The 18,570-nt window shown below is 39.3% G+C and overlaps 1 protein-coding gene across 12 annotated transcripts in view; it reads right to left on the bottom strand.

The window, feature by feature from the left end:
* Positions 1-18,570, bottom strand: part of ASB3 (ankyrin repeat and SOCS box containing 3) — a 273,478-nt gene that overhangs the window by 71,640 nt on the left and 183,268 nt on the right. For 11 of the 12 annotated variants that reach the window (XM_055240430.2, XM_063618033.1, XM_055240433.2 and 8 more), the window contains one exon: positions 5,421-6,115. The exons of the other annotated variant lie outside the window; for it this stretch is intronic. In XM_055240430.2, coding sequence (XP_055096405.1) covers positions 5,928-6,115 — 188 coding nt within the window. In that variant the 3' untranslated portion in view covers positions 5,421-5,927. Of the gene's footprint in view, positions 1-5,420; positions 6,116-18,570 lie in introns of those variants that run through there. 12 annotated transcript variants of the gene reach the window in all.

Here is an 18,570-nt window from a genome sequence, read left to right as displayed (position 1 = left end):
GCAGGGTGTAGAGGGAAATGTACAGCACTAAATGCCCACAAGAGAAAGCAGGAAAGATCTAAAATTGACACCCTACCACCACAATTAAAAGAACTAGAGAAGCAAGAGTAAACAAATTCAAAAACTTGCAGAAGACAAGAAATAACTAAGAATAGAGCAAAACTGAAGGAGCTAGAGACCAAAAAGCCTTAAAAAAAAAATCAGTGAATCCAGGAGCCGGCTTTTTGAAAAGATCAACAAAATAGATAGACTGCTAGCCAGACTAATAAAGAAGAAAAGACAGACGAACCAAATAGATGAAATAAAAAATGATAAAGGGGATATCACCTCTGATCCCACAGAAATACAAAATACCATCAAAGAATACTATAAACACCTCTATGCAAATAAACTAGAAAATCTAGAAGAAATAGATAAATTCCTGGACACATACACCCTCCTAAGGCTAAACCAGGAAGAAGTCAAATCCCTGAATAGATCAATCACAAGTTCTGAAATTGAGGCACTATTTAATAGCCTACCAACCAAAAAAACTCCAGGACGAGACAGATTCACAGCCAATTCTACCAGAGGTACAAAGAGGAGCTGGTACCATTCCTTCTGAAACTATTCCAAACAAGAGAAAGAGAGGGAATCCCCCCTAATTCGTTTTATGAGGCCAGCATCCTGATACCAAAACCTGGCAGAGACACAACAAAAAAAGAAAATTTTAAGCCAATAACCCTGATGAACATCGATGCAAAAATCCTCAATAAAATACTGGCAAAACAAATCCAGCAGCACATCAAAAAGCTTATTCACCACGATCAAGTCGGTTTCATCTCTGGGATGCAAGGCTGATTCAACATATGCAAATCAATAAACATAATCCATCACATAAAGAAAACTAATGGCAAAAACCACGATTATCTCAATAGATGCAGAAAAGGCCTTCGACAAAATTCAACAGCACTTCGTGCTAAAAACTCTCAATAAACTAGGTATTTATGACAAACCCACAGCCAATATCATACTGAATTGGCAAAAACTGGAAGCATTCGCTTTGAAAACCGGCACAAGACAAGGATGCCCTCTCTCACCACTCCTATTCAACATAGTGTTGGAAGTTCTGGTCAGGGCAATCAGGCAAGAGAAAGAAATAAACGTATTCAATTAGGAAAAGAGGAAGTCAAATTGTCTCTGTTTGCAGATGACATGACTGTATATTTAGAAAACCCCATCGTCTCAGCCCTAAATCTCCTTAAGCTGATAAGCAACTTCAGCAAAGTCTCAGGATACAAAATCAATGTATAAAAATCACAAGCATTCCTATATACCAATAACAGACAAACAGAGCCCAAATCATGAGTGAACTCTCATTCACTATTGCTACAAAGAGAATAAAATACCTAGGAATACAACTTACAAGGGATGTGAAGGAACTCTTCAAAGAGAACTACAAACCACTACTCAAGGAAATAAAAGAAGACACAAACAAATGGAAGAACATTCCATGCTTATGGATAGGGAGAATCAGTATTGTGAAAATGGCCATACTGCCCAAAGTAATTTATAGATTCAATGCTATCCGCATCAAGCTACTATTGACTTTCTTCACAGAACTGGAAAAAACTACTTTAAATTTCATATGGAACCAAAAAAGACCTGCATAGCCAAGACAACCCTAAGCAAAAAGAACAAAGTTGGAGGCTTCACTCTACCTGACTTCAAACTATACTACAATCTACAGTAATCAAAACAGCATGGTACTGGTACCAAAACAGAGATATAGACCAATGGAACAGAACAGAGGCCTCAGAAATAACACCACCACACATCTACAACCATCCGATCTCTGACAAACCTGACAAAAACAAGAAATGGGGAAAGGATTCCTTATTTAATAAATAGTGTTGGGAAAACTGGCTAGCCATATGCAAAAAGCTGAAATTGGATCCTTCCTTACACCTTATACAAAAATTAACTCAAGATGGATTAAAGACTTAAAAATAAGACCTAAAACCATAAAAACTCTCGAAGAAAACCTAGGCAATACCATTCAGGACATAGGCATGGGCAAAGACTTCATGACTAAAACACCAAAAGCAATGGCAACAAAAGCCAAAACTGACAACTGGGATCTAATCAAACTAAAGAGCTTCTGCACAGCAAAATAAACTATCATCAGAGTGAATAGGCAACCTACAGAATGGGAGAAAATGTTTGCAATTTATCCATCTGACAAAGGGCTAATATCCAGAATCTACAAAGAATTTAAGAAAAAAACAACCCCATCAAAAAGTGGGTGAAGGATATGAACAGACGCTTTGCAAAAGAAGACATTTATACAGCCAACAAACATATGAAAAAATGTTCATTATCACTGGTCATTAGAGAAATGCAAATCAAAACCACAATGAGATACCATCTCATGCCAGTTAGAATAGCTATCATTAAAAAGTCAGAAAACAACAGATGCTGGAAAGGATGTGGAGAAACAGGAACACTTTTACACTGTTGGTGGGAGTGTAAATTAGCTCAACTACTGTGGAAGACAGCGTGGCGATTCCTCAAGGATCTAGAACCAGAAATACCATTTGACCCAGCCATTCCATTACTGGGTATATACCCAAAGGATTATAAATCATGCTACCATATAGACACACGCACACATTATGTTTATTGCGGCACTGTTCACAATAGCAAAGACTTGGAACCAACCCAAGTGCTCATCAATGACAGACTGGATAAAGAAAATGTGACACATACACACCATGGAATACTATGCAGCCATAAAAAATGATGAGTTCATGTCCTTTGTAGGGACATGGATGAAGCTGGAAACCATCATTCTCAGCAAACTAACAAAAGAACAGAAAACCAAACACCGCATGTTCTCACTCATAAGTGGGAGTTGAACAATGAGAACACATGGACAACAGGAGGGGAACATCACACACCGGGGCCTATCGGAGGTGGGGGGCTAGGGGAGGGATAGCATTAGGAGAAATACCTAATATAGATGATGGGTTGATGGGTACAGCAAAACACCACGGCACATTTATACTTACATAACAAACCTGCATGTTCCGCACATGTACCCCAGAATTTAAAGTATAATAATAAAAAAAAAAGAATAGAAAGATCTTTAAAAAAAAAAAAAAAAAAGAGTGGGCCGGGCGTGGTGGCTTGCACCTGGCAAAATCCCAGCACTTTCGGAGGCTGAGGTGGGCAGATCACCTGAGATCGGGCGTTCGAGACCAGCCCGACCAACATGGAGAAACCCCGTCTCCACTAAAAATACAAAATTAGACGGGCATGGTGGCGCATGCCTGTAATCCTGGCTACTCAGGAGAATTGCTTTAACACGGGAGGTGGAGGCTGCGGTGAGCCGAGATCGCGCCATTGCACTTCAGCCTGGGCAACAAGAGCGAAACGCCATCTCGAGAAAAGAAAAAAAAAGTGAAATAATTACATCTGCAGCAACCTGGATGGAATTGGAGACCATTATTCTAAGTGAAGTAACTGAGAAATGGAAAATCAAACATCGTATGTTCTCGGTCATGACTGGGAGCTAAGCTATGAGGATGCAAAGGCGTAATAATAATACAGGGGACTTTGGGGACTCAGGGAAAGGGTGAGAGGAGGGTGAGGGATAAAAGACTACACATTGGCAACTGCTGCTAATCAATGTGTAGATTCCAGGCAACTTGAGTCTTTGCTCCCAGGTTATAATCCTTAAACTTGACCCAAATAAACTGTCTACTTATAAAAAAAAAAAAAAGACTACACATTGGGTACCGTGTACACTGCTTGGGTGATGGGTGCACCAAAATCTCACACATCACCACTAAAGAACTTACTCATGTAACCAAATGCTACCTGTTCCCCAGTAACCTATGGAAATAAATAAAAATTAAAAATTAAAAAAAATTAAACATTCTACATACACTTTCCCCCAAGAAAAACCTGGGTGCTATCTTACAAATCAGAGACTTAGGGTTTGGACAACAAAGATTATGACATTTAAAAAATACTATACAATATACACAGTTTTGGAATTTATGAAATTATCAGAATTTCCACCTGGTTTTCTATATGCAACCTTATTTCTGCCTGTAAACCCACATTCAAACTCTTATCTCCAACCCACAGGCAGTTCTAGTCTGCGGTAACAGCTCAGTGATCCCTTTGGGTCTTGGTGATGTCATCCTTGTTTGGTCCACCTTCATCACTGCTTTTGCCAAACACCAAAGGCCTATCAGAAACGGGCACGGCTGACCCACTCTCATCTATTTTAAGCCACAGGATCCCAATAGGACAGAAGACTTTGCCTCCTTGGACCCCATCTCTGGTAGTCTACTGTGACAGTAATGCTCTCATAACTTTTTTCTCAAGGCCAGTCTCTATAGCCTCTTCTCACGCCTCACTTGATCCAGCGTTTAGTTCTTCCTGACTCTAGATTTAGACCAAGCAATTGTAAAAACCCATGAGGTGGCGCCTCATTAATCTAGGATTCTGAGGTCTTCATTTCATGAACTGTTTTACAGCTTATCTAGATAATAAGAAGGAAAAACACCATAATATTAATAGAACTGGCTACTACTGCTTCATAGGAACAAAGCTGCTCAATGATTCTAGAGCTGGATGGAGCCTGAATTTTATATATAATACTAAGTAACTCGGTAATACCTTCCTTTCTTTCTTTCTTTCGAGACGGAGTCTCGCTCTGTCTCCCAGGCTGGAGTACAGTGGCGCCATCTCGGCTCACTGCAAGCTCCGTCTCCAGGTGCACACCATACTCCTGCCTCAGCCTCCAGAGTAGTTGGGACTACAGGCGCCCATCACCATGCCCAGATAATTTTTTTGTATTTTTAGTACAGACAGGGTTTCACCATGTTAGCCAGGATGGTCTCAATCTCCTGACCTCGTGATCCGCCTGCCTTGGCCTCCCAAAGTGCTGGGATTAAGGCGTGAGTCACCACGCCTGGCCCCTTTCTTTCTTTGAAGATGGTGCCACAGACATGCCCCTCTCAGTCTCCTGATTAAAATCCTAATTGTGCTAACATGCTCATTTATCTCAAAACTGAAACCAGTTTTTTTCCCAACTGAGCACGTGAGTTTAGGGCTGTTCTTGCCTTTGCAGATTAGAATTAGGTTGGTTGGTTGGTTTTGTTTGTTTGTTTTGCCAAAGCATGAAACGAAACTGGAAGGAAAAACCCAGCAATATGATTGATTTTCTATATTCTTTTAAAGTAATTTTTTCCTGTGAGTTTACATGTGAAAAGGCAATCAGTATCAATTCTTCATAAAAGTGACTGAATTACCCTGGGGCAGAGGTTGCAGTAAGCCGAGATTGCGCCACTGCACTCCAGCCTGGGTGACAAAGCAAGACTCTGTCTCCAAAAAAAAAAAAAAAAAAAAAAAAAAAAGCGACTGAATAGGAAAACGCGTTCTTTAATAAACATAAGAGATATTCACATCTAAATAATAATGATAATAACAACAGATTCTACACCAAAGTCGTATACACTTCCAGTGAAGCTTTATGCATTCCATTCTGAGCTCCTCGCACCAGGCAGGTAAACACAAATCATAGGTGGAAATATGCCATGTTTAGCAGTAGAAGCAACATCACAGTTTATTAGCAAAATAAAGCAGAAAATGGTCAGGTAAATAAATATTACAACATATAATGTACTGGTGATGAAGCTGCAATAAAGTAATATAAGTGAGATTTACAATATATATATATATATTTTTTACTGGGAAGGCTAGTTGTAAACATAAACATTCTCATTAAACTACTGGCCCCCCAAAACCTAACGTATCTCACAACCAATAATCATCTTTTGACTATAAAATCATAAAAACTTGTACTCTGTGGCTCTTTTGTCTCGATGGTTTTTCAGAGAAAAAAATGAGCTGTGTTAAGTAGTTTCACTGATTTATCCGTCTTGAATAGCTGCCAGTTCTGGAACCTCATACATCCTCAGAACGTCTTCATAGAGCAAATAATTATGTAGGCTTCTGGGAAGTGGCAACTGACTAATATAAGTGTCAGACCGTAGACGTTCTGATTTTAGACTGGACCGAATTTCCAAACGACAAAGATGGGTCAGGGATGGAACAGTGGCTGAAGAAACAAAAAAAGCAAGGTGAAACTTTTTTAAACAGAAAGATGTAATAGCACATAAAGGTAAATTCATTTTTTCCCCAACTCTTAGTAAGAAAAGTGATCTATTGCTTAGAATTACTTTGAAAGAAGACTACTTTGAGTCAGTATGAGCACAATAAACCTTATTTATTCTTTTCTACAGCCTTCAACTGGCTCCTCTCCCTTCAGTTTGTTGGCCACACATTCAAAGTCAGTATCCAGGGCCGCAAACACTAAATGCTCAAATTCTAAAGATCTGTCAATACCTGCACTTAAGAAATGGATGAACCAACTTTAGAAATGCTAGAAGCTCACAGTAGCAAATGCTACCTTCCTCTTAATCTATTTCATTACAAATGGTTTCCAGACCTATAACATCAAGTGAATAGATGTACAGCTTGCAAGTTTTCCCTTTTATCCATAACATAAAATGAAAATTTTTAATTGGCTCTGAGAGAAAGGGAGTATTTATTGAGTGCCTTCTATGCCACAAGCCCATGTACTTCACTCAAATTCTCTTTTTATATGCATTAACTTCATGAAGTATATATTATCAGGCTACTGTAGAGATTTAAAAAAACAACTTTCCAAAGTCACAGAGCTAGTAAGAAGCACAGCCAGGATTCAAACTCAGATCTATCTGAACCCAAAGCCTGTGTGTGTGTGTGTGTGTATCTGACAAGGCACTACAGCCAAAAGCTAACTACCAATCAAACGACAATCCCACATGCACATAATTAAGAACTGTATGACAGGCCAGGCGCGGTGGCTCATGCCTGTATTCCCAGTACTTTGGGAGGCTGAGGCGGGCAGATCACCTGACGTCAGGAGTTCAAAACCAGCCTGACCAACATGGTGAAACACCGTCTCTACTAAAAATACAAAATTAGCTTGGCGTGGTGGCACATGCCTGTAATCCCAGCTACTAGGGAGGCTGAGGCAAAATAATTGCTTGAACCTGGGAGGCGGAGGTTGCAGTGAGCCGAGATCACACCACTGCACTCCAGCCTGAGCAACAAGAGCGAAACTCCGTCTCAAAAAAAAATAAAAAAATAAAAAAAGAATCATATGATAGCAGTTTCATTTTCTAAGATGAAAAGTGTTAAATAAAGAAGTTAATGTCTGCTTTTATGTGAATCGGACCTAAAGCCTTTTGTTAATTCAAGAAATCTTTTATAAATCCCTGTGAAATTTAACAATGATGAACAGACCAGGATCAGAGCATCAAAGACTAGTACTATCAAGAGCACAGCTGATACCAGACCAGCTAGTCTGATTCCAGGTATAGGGTTCTTTAAACTCTAATACCCATAGGGCTTGAGACCAATTAATTCTCTAACATCTTCAATATCTTCCAAGCCACAGAAGTTAACTCATCATTGTTTTTAGTTTACTAGTTTAGGTTTAGTTTAGTTTATTCAGAATTAAAGATATCACTCAAACTGGTGTTTCAAAATGCCAAATAAGAAAGCAAAAGTTATCGATTTAGTACATAAAACCTAAGTCTAAGCTGGGCATTTTCTTAAACCATGAGTCATAGATTCTCTATTATAAATAATAAGATTACAGTATCTACAGTATATAGCACATTTATTTCCAACTTTTTTCATATTCATATCTTACTTAACTTTGACCCTTTTCTGTAAACTTAAAGGAGAAATGATGGTTCTCACATAAAAGATGGGAAGACACAGGTAAAGGCGCCACTGGAGGAAGTTGCAGGAATACATATGGAAAGCACGCCCAAGCTGCAAACACCACAGTTTTCCAAAGGTTTAAGTAGATTGACTACGTTCAACTATCAAGTATAAAGAAGCCCTCTTAGTAGGATCATGAACAATAAGTGGTCAGTTAATAGAAACTCCCTTAAAGCAGGTGACCAAAACACCATACATATTTTAAACACTCTAATTTAAAATGGATACATGAACACATCTAGAATACAACATCTATGGCTTGCAGTTTATTTATGTATTTTTTACTCACCACTATATAAATGAGGACGCAGTTTCACTTTCTTTGAGTTACAGCATGGATTTAAAGGCATGTATGAAACAAGGTGAGTACATAATCCTTCTGTATTTTTACAGGTTTTTTTGCTTTCAGTTGTTGTAGCCACATCTAATTCAATATCTATTTCTGTTCTGTGCTTATCTTTATCAAGTCTTTTGCATTCTCCTTTGCCTTAACAGAAACAATGATTCTCTTTTCACACTCATAATTCATTAGCTTGTGCAATCTGGAATTACTTAACTACAATAATATGCACAATGAAATAAAAAGTTTCAGAAATAAACATAACTGCTGTTTGGTAAGCACACACCTCTGCTGGTAGGAACACTGGCATTCTAGAGTGTAACTGGCCAGCTGCAAACACAGAGCATTCCAATGGACACAGTCAGATGGAAATGAAAGAGAAAATGACAAGACTGGTTAATCCAGTGTATGTTTTTAAAGTGAAGTTGGTTAAGAGAATTTCTACTTATATTCAGTTAGAGTTTAACAGGCATCTGTTAAATTGAATCTCTTCATTCTGCACATTCTTAGGAACATGAACACTTACTACACAACCAGAAGGAAGATAAAGGACAGCTGTGCAACCCGGAGGAGAGCTGCTCACTTGGAGATAAGGAATCCTTAATGATGCTCCAGCTTCTCAGAGTGGACAGACTACACTGGCTTAAAATTCTGTGGGCTGACCGGGAAGAGTTCCTCCAGATGCCCTAAAACTTCATGTAGTGCTGACCAGCTTTTCTAGATTATGTGACTAAATCACTGGAGGTCTATCTTTAAAGCTTAATAAATCATTTGTTACGCTGGGCGCGGTGGCGCACGCTTGTAATCCCAGCACTTTGGGAGGCCGAGGCAGGCGGATCACGAGGTCAGGAGATCGAGAGCACGGTGAAACCCCGTCTCTACTAAAAAAAAAAAAAAATACAAAAAATTACCCGGGCGTGGTGGCGGGTGCCTGTAGTCCCAGCTACTCGGAGAGGCTGAGGCAGGAGAATGGCATGAACCCGGGAGGCAGAGCTTGCAGTGAGCCGAGATCACGCCACTGCACTCCAGCCTGGGCGACAGAGCGAGACTCCGTCTCAAAAAAAAAAAAAAATAAAATAAAATAAATCATTTGTTTATGCTAATTATGTGTGTAGAAGCTTAACCATTAGTAATCAAGCCACACTAGACCAGTTCACATTTGTTAGGAGAAACTTAAGTGACTTGCCCACTGAGATGTTGCACAACAACATAGCTGTTGTTAACTAGATCTCAATGATTTGACTCCCAGTCCAGAGTTCTTTAAACTGTGATAAGCTCAATATAATTCTCCAACACCTTCTAAACCACTGAAACTATCATAAATTTCAGAATATCTTTCCATTTAATAATAAAAAAGGAAAAGTATAGCTACTTCAGGTATTGGTTCAAATTTTAATTGCACCATTTTAGTTTTCCTTCTAAGAGCACAACAGATCACTGGCCTAATGAACAATTAGAGGTAAGAACTATGTCAGTGGAGCCAAGATGGCCGAATAGGAACAGCTCCGGTCTACAGCTCCCAGTGTGAGCCATGAAGAAGACGGGTGATTTCTGCATTTCCATCTGAGGTACCGGGTTCATCTCAATAGGGAGTGCCAAACAGTGGGTGCAGGACAGTTGGTGCAGGTCACTGAGCGCGAGCCAAAGCAGGGCGAGGCATTGCCTCACTTGGGAAGCGCAAGCGGTCAGGGAGTTCCCTTTCCTAGTCAAAGAAAGGGGTGACAGATGGCACCTGGAAAATTGGGTCACTCCCACTCTAATACTGCGCTTTTCCAACAGGCTTGGAAAACGGCACACCAGGAGATTGTGCCCCGCAGCTGGCTCAGAGGGTCCTACGCCCATGGAGTCTCACTGATTGCTAGCACAGCAGTCTGAGATCAAACTGCAAGGTGGCAGCGAGGCTGGGGGAGGGGCGCCAACCATTGCCCAGGCTTGCTTAAGTAAACAAAGCAGCCAGGAAGCTCGAACTGGGTAGAACCCACCACAGCTCAAGGAGGCCTGCCTGCCTCTATAGGCTCCACCTCTGGAGGCAGGGCACAGACAAACAAAAAGTCACAGTAACCTCTGCAGACTTAAATGTTCCTGTCTGACAGCTTTGAAGAGAGTAGTGGTTCTCCCAGCACGCAGCTGGAGATCTGAGAACGGGCAGACTGCCTACTAAAGCGGGACCCTGACCCCCGAGCAGCCTAACTGGGAAGCACCCTCAGTAGGGACAGACTGACACCTCACTCGGCCGGGTACTCCTCTGAGACAAAACTTCCAGAGGAACGATCAGACAGCTGAATTTGCGGTTCACGATAATCTGCTGTTCTGCAGTCACCGCTGCTGACACCCAGCCATACAGGGTCTGGAGTGGACCTCTAGCAAACTCCAACAGACCTGCAGCTGAGGGTCCTGTCTATTAGAAGGAAAACTAACAAACAGAAAGGACACCTACACCAAAAACCCATCTGTACATCACCATCATCAAAGACCAAAAGTAGAAAAAACTACAAAGACGGGGAGGAAACAGAGCAGAAAAACTGGAAACTCTAAAAAGCAAAGCGCCTCTCCTCCTCCAAAGGAACGCAGTTCCTCACCAGCAACGGAACAAAGCTGGACACAGAATGACTTTGATGAGTTGAAAGAAGAAGGCTTCAGACGATCAAACTACTCTGAGCTACAGGAGGAAATTCAAACCAAAGGCAAAGAAGTTAAAAACTTTGAAAAAAAAATTAGACGAATGTTTAACTAAAGCAACCAATGCAGAGAAGTGCTTAAAGGAGCTGATGGAGCTGAAAGCCAAGTTTCGAGAACTACGTGAAGACTGCAGAAGCCTCAGTAGCTGATGCGATCAACTGGAAGAAAGGTATCAGTGATGGAAGATGAAATGAATGAAATGAAGCGACAAGGGAAGTTCAGAGAAAAAAGAATAAAAAGAAACGAACAAAGCCTCCAAGAAATATGGGACTATGTACTCATCTGACAAAGGGCTAATATCCAGAATCTACAATGAACTCAAACAAATTTACAAGAAAAAAACAAACAACCCCATCAAAAAGTGGGCAGAGGACATGAACAGACACTTCTCAAAAGAAGACATTTATGCAGCCAAAAAACACATGAAGAAATGCTCCTCATCACTGGCCATCAGAGAAATGCAAATCAAAACCACAGTGAGATACCATCTCACACCAGTTAGAATGGCCATCATTAAAAAATCAGGAAACAACAGGTGCTGGAGAGGATGTGGAGAAATAGGAACACTTTTACACTGTTGGTGGGACTGTAAACTAGTTCAACCATTGTGGAAGTCAGTGTGGCGATTCCTCAGGGATCTCGAACTAGAAATACCATTTGACCCAGCCATCCCATTACTGGGTATATACCCAAAGGACTATAAATCATGCTGCTATAAAGACACATGCACACGTATGTTTATTGCGGCACTATTCACAATAGCAAAGACTTGGAACCAACCCAAATGTCCAACAACGATAGACTGGATTAAGAAAATGTGGCACATATACACCATGGAATACTATGCAGCCATAAAAAATGATGAGTTCGTGTCCTTTGTAGGGACATGGATGAAACTGGAAAACATCATTCTCAGTAAACTATCGCAAGGACAAAAAACCAAACACCGCATGTTCTCACTCATAGGTGGGAATTGAACAATGAGAACTCATGGACACAGGAAGGGGAACATCACACTCCGGGGACTGTTGTGGGGTGGGGGGAGGGGGGAGGGACAGCATTAGGAGATACACCTAATGCTAAATGACGAGTTAATGGGTGCAGGAAATCAACATGGCACATGGATACATATGTAACAAAACTGCACATTGTGCACATGTACCCTAAAACCCTAAAGTATAATAAAAAAAAAGAAAAAAAAAAAAAAAGAAAAGACCAAACCTATGTCTGATTGGTGTATGTGAAAGAGACGGGGAGAATGGAATCAACTTGGAAAACACTCTGCAGGATATTATCCAAGAGAACTTCCCCAATCTAGCAAGGCAGGCCAACATTCAGATTCAGGAAATACAGAGAACGCCACCAAGATACTCCTCGAGAAGAGCAACTCCAAGACACATACTTGCTAGATTCACCAAAGTTCAAATGAAGGAAAAAATGTTAAGGGTGGCCAGAGAGAAACGTCGGGTTACCCACAAAGGGAAGCCCATCAGACTAACAGCTGATCTCTTGGCAGAAACTCTACAAGCCAGAAGAGAGTGGGGGCCAATATTCAACATTCTAAAAGAAAAGAATTTTCAATCCAGAATTTCATATCTAGCGAAACTAAGCTTCATAAGTGAAGGAGAAATAAAATGCTTTACAGACAACCAAATGCTGAGTGATTTTGTCACCACCAGGCCTGCCCTAAAAGAGCTCCTAAAGGAAGCACTAAACGTGGAAAGGAACAACTGGTACCAGACACTGCAAAATCATGCCAAATTGTAAAGACCATTGAGGCTAGGAAGAAACTGCATCAACTAACAAGCAAAATAACGAGCTAACATCATAATGACAGGACCAAATTCACACATAACAATATTAACTTTAAATGTAAACGGGCTAAATGCTCCAATTAAAAGACACAGACTGGCAAATTGGATAAAGAGTCAGGACCCATCAGTGTGCTGTATTCAGGAAACACATCTCACGTGCAGAGACACACATAGACTCAAAATAAAGGAATGGAGGAAGATCTAACAAGCAAATGGAGAACAAAAAAAGGCAGGGGTTGCGATCCTAGTCTCTGATAAAATAGACTTTAAACCAACAAAGATCAAAAGAGACAAAGAAGGCCATTACATAATGGCCTTTACCATTACATAATGGTAAAGGGATCAATTCAACAAGAAGAGCTAACTATCTTAAATATATATGCACCCAATACAGGAGCACCCAGATTCATAACGCAAGTCCTGAGTGACCTACAAAGAGACTTAGACTCCCACACAATAATAATGGGAGATTTTAACATCTCACTGTCAACATTAGACAGATCAACGAGACAGAAAGTTAACAAGGATATCCAGGAATTGAACTCAGCTCTGCACCAATCAGACCTAATAGACATCTATAGAACTCTCCACCCCAAATCAACAGAATATACATTACTTTCAGCACCACACCACACCTATTCCAAAATTGACCACATAGTTGGAAGTAAAGCTGTCCTCAGAAAATGTAAAAGAACAGAAATTATAACAAACTGTCTCTCAGACCACAGTGCAATCAAACTAGAACTCAGGATAAAGAAACTCACTCAAAACCACTCAACTACATGGAAACTGAACAACCTGCTCCTGAATGACTACTGGGTACATAACGAAATGAAGGCAGAAATAAAGATGTTCTTTGAAACCAACGAGAACAAAGACACAACATACCAGAATCTCTGGGACACATTCAAAGCAGTGTGTAGAGGGAAATTTATAGCACTAAATGCCCACAAGAGAAAGCAGGAAAGATCCAAAATTGACACCCTAACATCACAATTAAAAGAACTAGAAAAGCAATAGCAAACACATTCAAAAGCTAGCAGAAGGAAAGAAATAACTAAAATCAGAGCAGAACTGAAGGAAATAGAGACACAAAAAACTCTTCAAAAAATCAATGAATCCAGGAGCTGGTTTTTTGAAAAGATCAACAAAATTGATAGACCGCTAGCAAGACTAATAAAGAAGAAAAGAGAGAAGAATCAAATAGATGCAATATAAAATGATACAGGGGATATCACCACTGATCTCACAGAAATACAATCTACCATCAGAGAATACTACAAACACTTCTACGCAAATAAACTAGAAAATCTAGAAGAAATGGATAAATTCCTCGACAAATACACCCTCCCAAGACTAAACCAGGAAGAAGTGGAATTTCTGAATAGACCAATAACAGGCTCTGAAATTGTGGCATTAATCAATAGCTTACCAAACAAAAAGAGTCCAGGACCTGATGGATTCACAGCCAAATTCTACCAGAGGTACAAGGAGGAACTGGTATCATTCCTTCTAAAACTATTCCAATCAACAGAAAAAGAGCGAATCCTCCCTAACTCATTTTATGAGGCCAGCATCATCCTGATACCAAAGCCTGGCTGAGACATAACCACAAAAGAGAATTTCAGACCAATATCCTTGATGAACATTGATGCAAAAATCCTCAATAAAATACTGGCAAACCGAATCCAGCAGCACATCAAAAAGCTTATCCACCATGATCAAGTGGGCTTCATCTCTGGGATGCAAGGCTGGTTCAACATATGCAAATCAATAAATGTAATCCAGCATATAAACCGAATCAAAGACAAAAACCACATGATTATCTCAATAGATGCAGAAAAGGCCTTTGACAAAATTCAACAACCCTTCATGCTAAAAACTCTCAATAAATTAGGTATTGATGGGACGTATCTCAAAATAATAAGAGCTATCTATGACAAACCCACAGCCAGTATCATACTGAATGGGCAAAAACTGGAAGCATTTCCTTTGAAAACTGGCACAAGACAGGGATGCCCTCTCTCACCACTCCTATTCAACACAGTGTTGGAAGTTCTGGCCAGGGCAATCAGGCAGGAGAAGGAAATAAAGGGTATTCAATTAGGAAAAGAGGAAGTCAAATTGTCCCTGTTTGCAGATGACATGATTGTATATCTAGAAAACCCCAGTGTCTCAGCCCAAAATCTCCTCAAGCTGATAAGCAACTTCAGCAAAGTCTCAAGATACAAAATCAATGTACAAAAATCACAAGCATTCTTGTATACCAATAACAGACAAACAGAGAGCCAAATCGTGAGTGAACGCCCATTCACAATTGCTTCAAAGAGAATAAAATACCTAGGAATCCAACTTACAAGGGACTTGAAGGACCTCTTCAAGGAGAACTACAAACCACTGCTCAATGAAATAAAAGAGGATACAAACAAATGGAAGAATATTCCATGCTCATGGGTTGGAAGAATCTATATCATGAAAATAGCCATACTCCCCAATGTAATTTATAGATTCAATGTCATCCCCATCAAGCTACCAATGACTTTCTTCACAGAATTGGAAAAAACTACCTTAAAGTTCACATGGAAACAAAAAAGAGCTCGCATCGCCAAGTCAATCCTAAACCAAAAGAACAAAGCTGGAGGCATCACACTACCTGACTTCAAACTATACTACAAGGCTACAGTAACCAAAACAGCATGGTACTGGTACCAAAACAGAGACATAGATCAATGGAACAGAACAGAGCCCTCAGAAATAATGCCACATATCTACAACTATCTGATCTTTGACAAACCTGACAAAAACAAGCAATGGGGAAAGGATTCCCTATTTAATAAATGGTGCTGGGAAAACTGGCTAGCCATATGTAGAAAGCTGAAACTGGATCCCTTCCTTACACTTTATACAAAAATTAATTCAAGATGGATTAAAGACTTACATGTTTGATCTAAAACCATAAAAATGCTAGAAGAAAACCTAGGCAATACCATTCAGGACATAGGCATGCGCAAGGTCTTCATGTCTAAAACATCAAAAGCAATGGCAACAAAAGCCAAAATTGACAAATAGGATCTAATTAAACTAAAGAGCTTCTGCACAGCAAAAGAAACTACCATCAGAGTGAACAGGTAACCTAAAAAATGGGAGAAAATTTCTGCAACCTACTCATCTGACAAAGGGCTAATATCCAGAATATACAATGAACTCAAACAAATTTACAAGAAAAAAACAAACAACCCCATCAACGAGTGGGCGAAGGACATGAACAGACACTTCTCAAAAGAAGACATTTATGCAGCCAAAAAACACATGAAAAAATGCTCATCATCACTGGCCATCAGAGAAATGCAAATCAAAACCACAATGAGATACCATCTCACACCAGTTAGAATGGTGATCATTAAAAAGTCAGGAAACAACAGGTGCTGGAGAGGATGTGGAGAAATAGGAACACTTTTACACTGTTGATGGGACTGTAAACTAGTTCAACCATTGTGGAAGTCAGTGTGGCGATTCCTCAGGGTCCAGAACTAGAAATATCATTTGACCCAGCCATCCCATTACTGGGTATATACCCAAAGGACTATAAATCATGCTGCTATAAAGACACATGCACACGTATGTTTATTGCGGCACTATTCACAACAGCAAAGACTTGGAACCAACCCAAATGTCCAACAACGATAAACTGGATTAAGAAAATGTGGCACATACACACCATGGAATACTATGCAGCCATAAAAAATGATGAGTTCATGTCCTTTGTAGGGACATGGGTGAAACTGGAAACCATCATTCTCAGTAAACTATCGCAAGGACAAAAAACCAAACACCGCATGTTCTCACTCATAGGTGGGAATTGAACAATGAGAACACATGGACACAGGAAGGGGAACATCACACTCCGGGGACTGTTGTGGGGTGGGGGGAGGGGAGAGGGGGGAGGGACAGCATTAGGAGATATACCTAATGCTAAATGACGAGTTAATGGGTGCAGCACAACAACATGGCACATGGATACATATGTAACAAACCTGCACATTGTGCACATGTACCCTAAAACTTAAAGTATATAAAAAAAAAAAAGAACTATGTTCAGCTGAACTGAGGGAGTCTTTCATGTGTAGAGTATTAACACAGACAATATGCCTGTCAGTGTCGTTTTAGTTTAATATGCCAGTAAATACTAAGGGAATTTTATAACCATATATGCAATATTTCAAAGCACAGAAAATCCCTATGAAAGTTTTAGTGAGGCATAGTATTTCCAGATGTGTCGCCACTAGGCTAGAAGATCAAGCCATGCCTTGAATTTATAATATGAAAAGGCCACAGAAGCTGTATGTAAAGCATACTTTCATGAAAACCTATTAAAACTATATTTTAGTTTTGTTAAATACATCTCCATGTTCTTGGATTATGGCAGTGACTGTAACCTAGAAAACGATGTCTGAAACCATGCTACACTTTTAAGTCACTTTTCTGACTCAATAATTTTTATTCAGTATGTTAAACTTAGTTTATCCATAGATCTATTAGCAGATGAGTAACATTTAACTTTTAATTCCTATACAGAATTCCTCTATTTTGTTCATTTTTTATATGTACTGGCAGAACAATCAAAATAGAAGACTATATGTTGTTATATAAAGTTTTGTTAAAATCAAAAGCAGACACAATGATCAAAATAAATGTCACAATTCTTAATTCATTATGCTTATAAATGCCGACTTTACTATAGCACAAAACTATATCATACACACCCACTGTATTTTCTACATTCATCTCTAGCCTGCCCTCAGGCCAATTTTCAAACAACCTATCTGCCTGAACTACATTTCTCTGGTTCCTTTGAAATGTTTTGCACATCAAATGTATTTATCTGACTTCTGAGACATCTACTACCATTTTTATTTTCATTATTAATATATTGTCTTTCTGGTTGGCTTCCATCCTTTTGTTCCCAATTTTTCTTAATTTACTTGTGTTGTCTCTCTCACTGACTATAACTAAAACCGCTAGAGAAAACGCAAAAAGCAAGTACCTGAGGACTCTGAAAAATAAGTAATAGATTAGGACATGAAGTCAAAACAATAGGAATGGCCAGTATAGAGGAATGACCAGTATAGAGGCAATGAATGGATTAAATGGAAAAGCACCATCTAGTAGTAACACCTGTGCTGGTGCTGAAGCGCCACCATTAACTAGCTGTGTGACCTTGGGCAAGTCATCTAAATATTCTGACTTTCAGTTCCCCTTCCATAAAATGAGAATAATGCCTCATCTACAAAATGAGCATAATGACATTTCCCTGCATCAAAAGGCTGTTGATGAGGTTCAAGTTGGAACACATTTGCAAAAGCATCTTATAAAGTGAAATACCACACAAATCCTAGGCACCACAGAATCTAGTGATCTCCAAATGTTTTGGTTACACACTAAATTAGTAAAGTCTCTGACCACAGAACCCAATATATATTTTACATATAAATTACATGTATACTATTAACCAAACATTATTTGTACTATAAAATAAAATAAGCCAATAAAAAATAAGATATATACTTTAATTTTATTTTTAAAGGTATAAGACTCCTTTAAATATTAATATTTTAACAAGAACAAGGTGATTGACTAGGCTTTATTAATTTAATTCTTAGGGATCTAGCAATTCCAAGAGTTGGTTCTAAGCCAGTTTATTCTGATACATGGATGTAGCTGAAACAAGGTCTAAATGGGACAAGTACATTGTGGCTTAGCTGAACTAAATCAGGATTCTATTCTAGCCTATCTAGCAATTATGAAAAAGTTATTGTCAAAATTCATCTGGTAAATTTCTATTTTTTCCTGATATCAGTTTATAAGCTAATCAGAAAGTTTTACATTTTTACTAAATGGAGTTCA

Source organism: Symphalangus syndactylus, chromosome 14 (assembly GCF_028878055.3).
Source record: "Symphalangus syndactylus isolate Jambi chromosome 14, NHGRI_mSymSyn1-v2.1_pri, whole genome shotgun sequence".
In the NCBI taxonomy this organism is placed as follows: domain Eukaryota; kingdom Metazoa; phylum Chordata; class Mammalia; order Primates; family Hylobatidae; genus Symphalangus; species Symphalangus syndactylus.
Note: the sequence above shows the minus strand (reverse complement) of the source record. Positions and strands in the feature narration are given on the sequence as shown.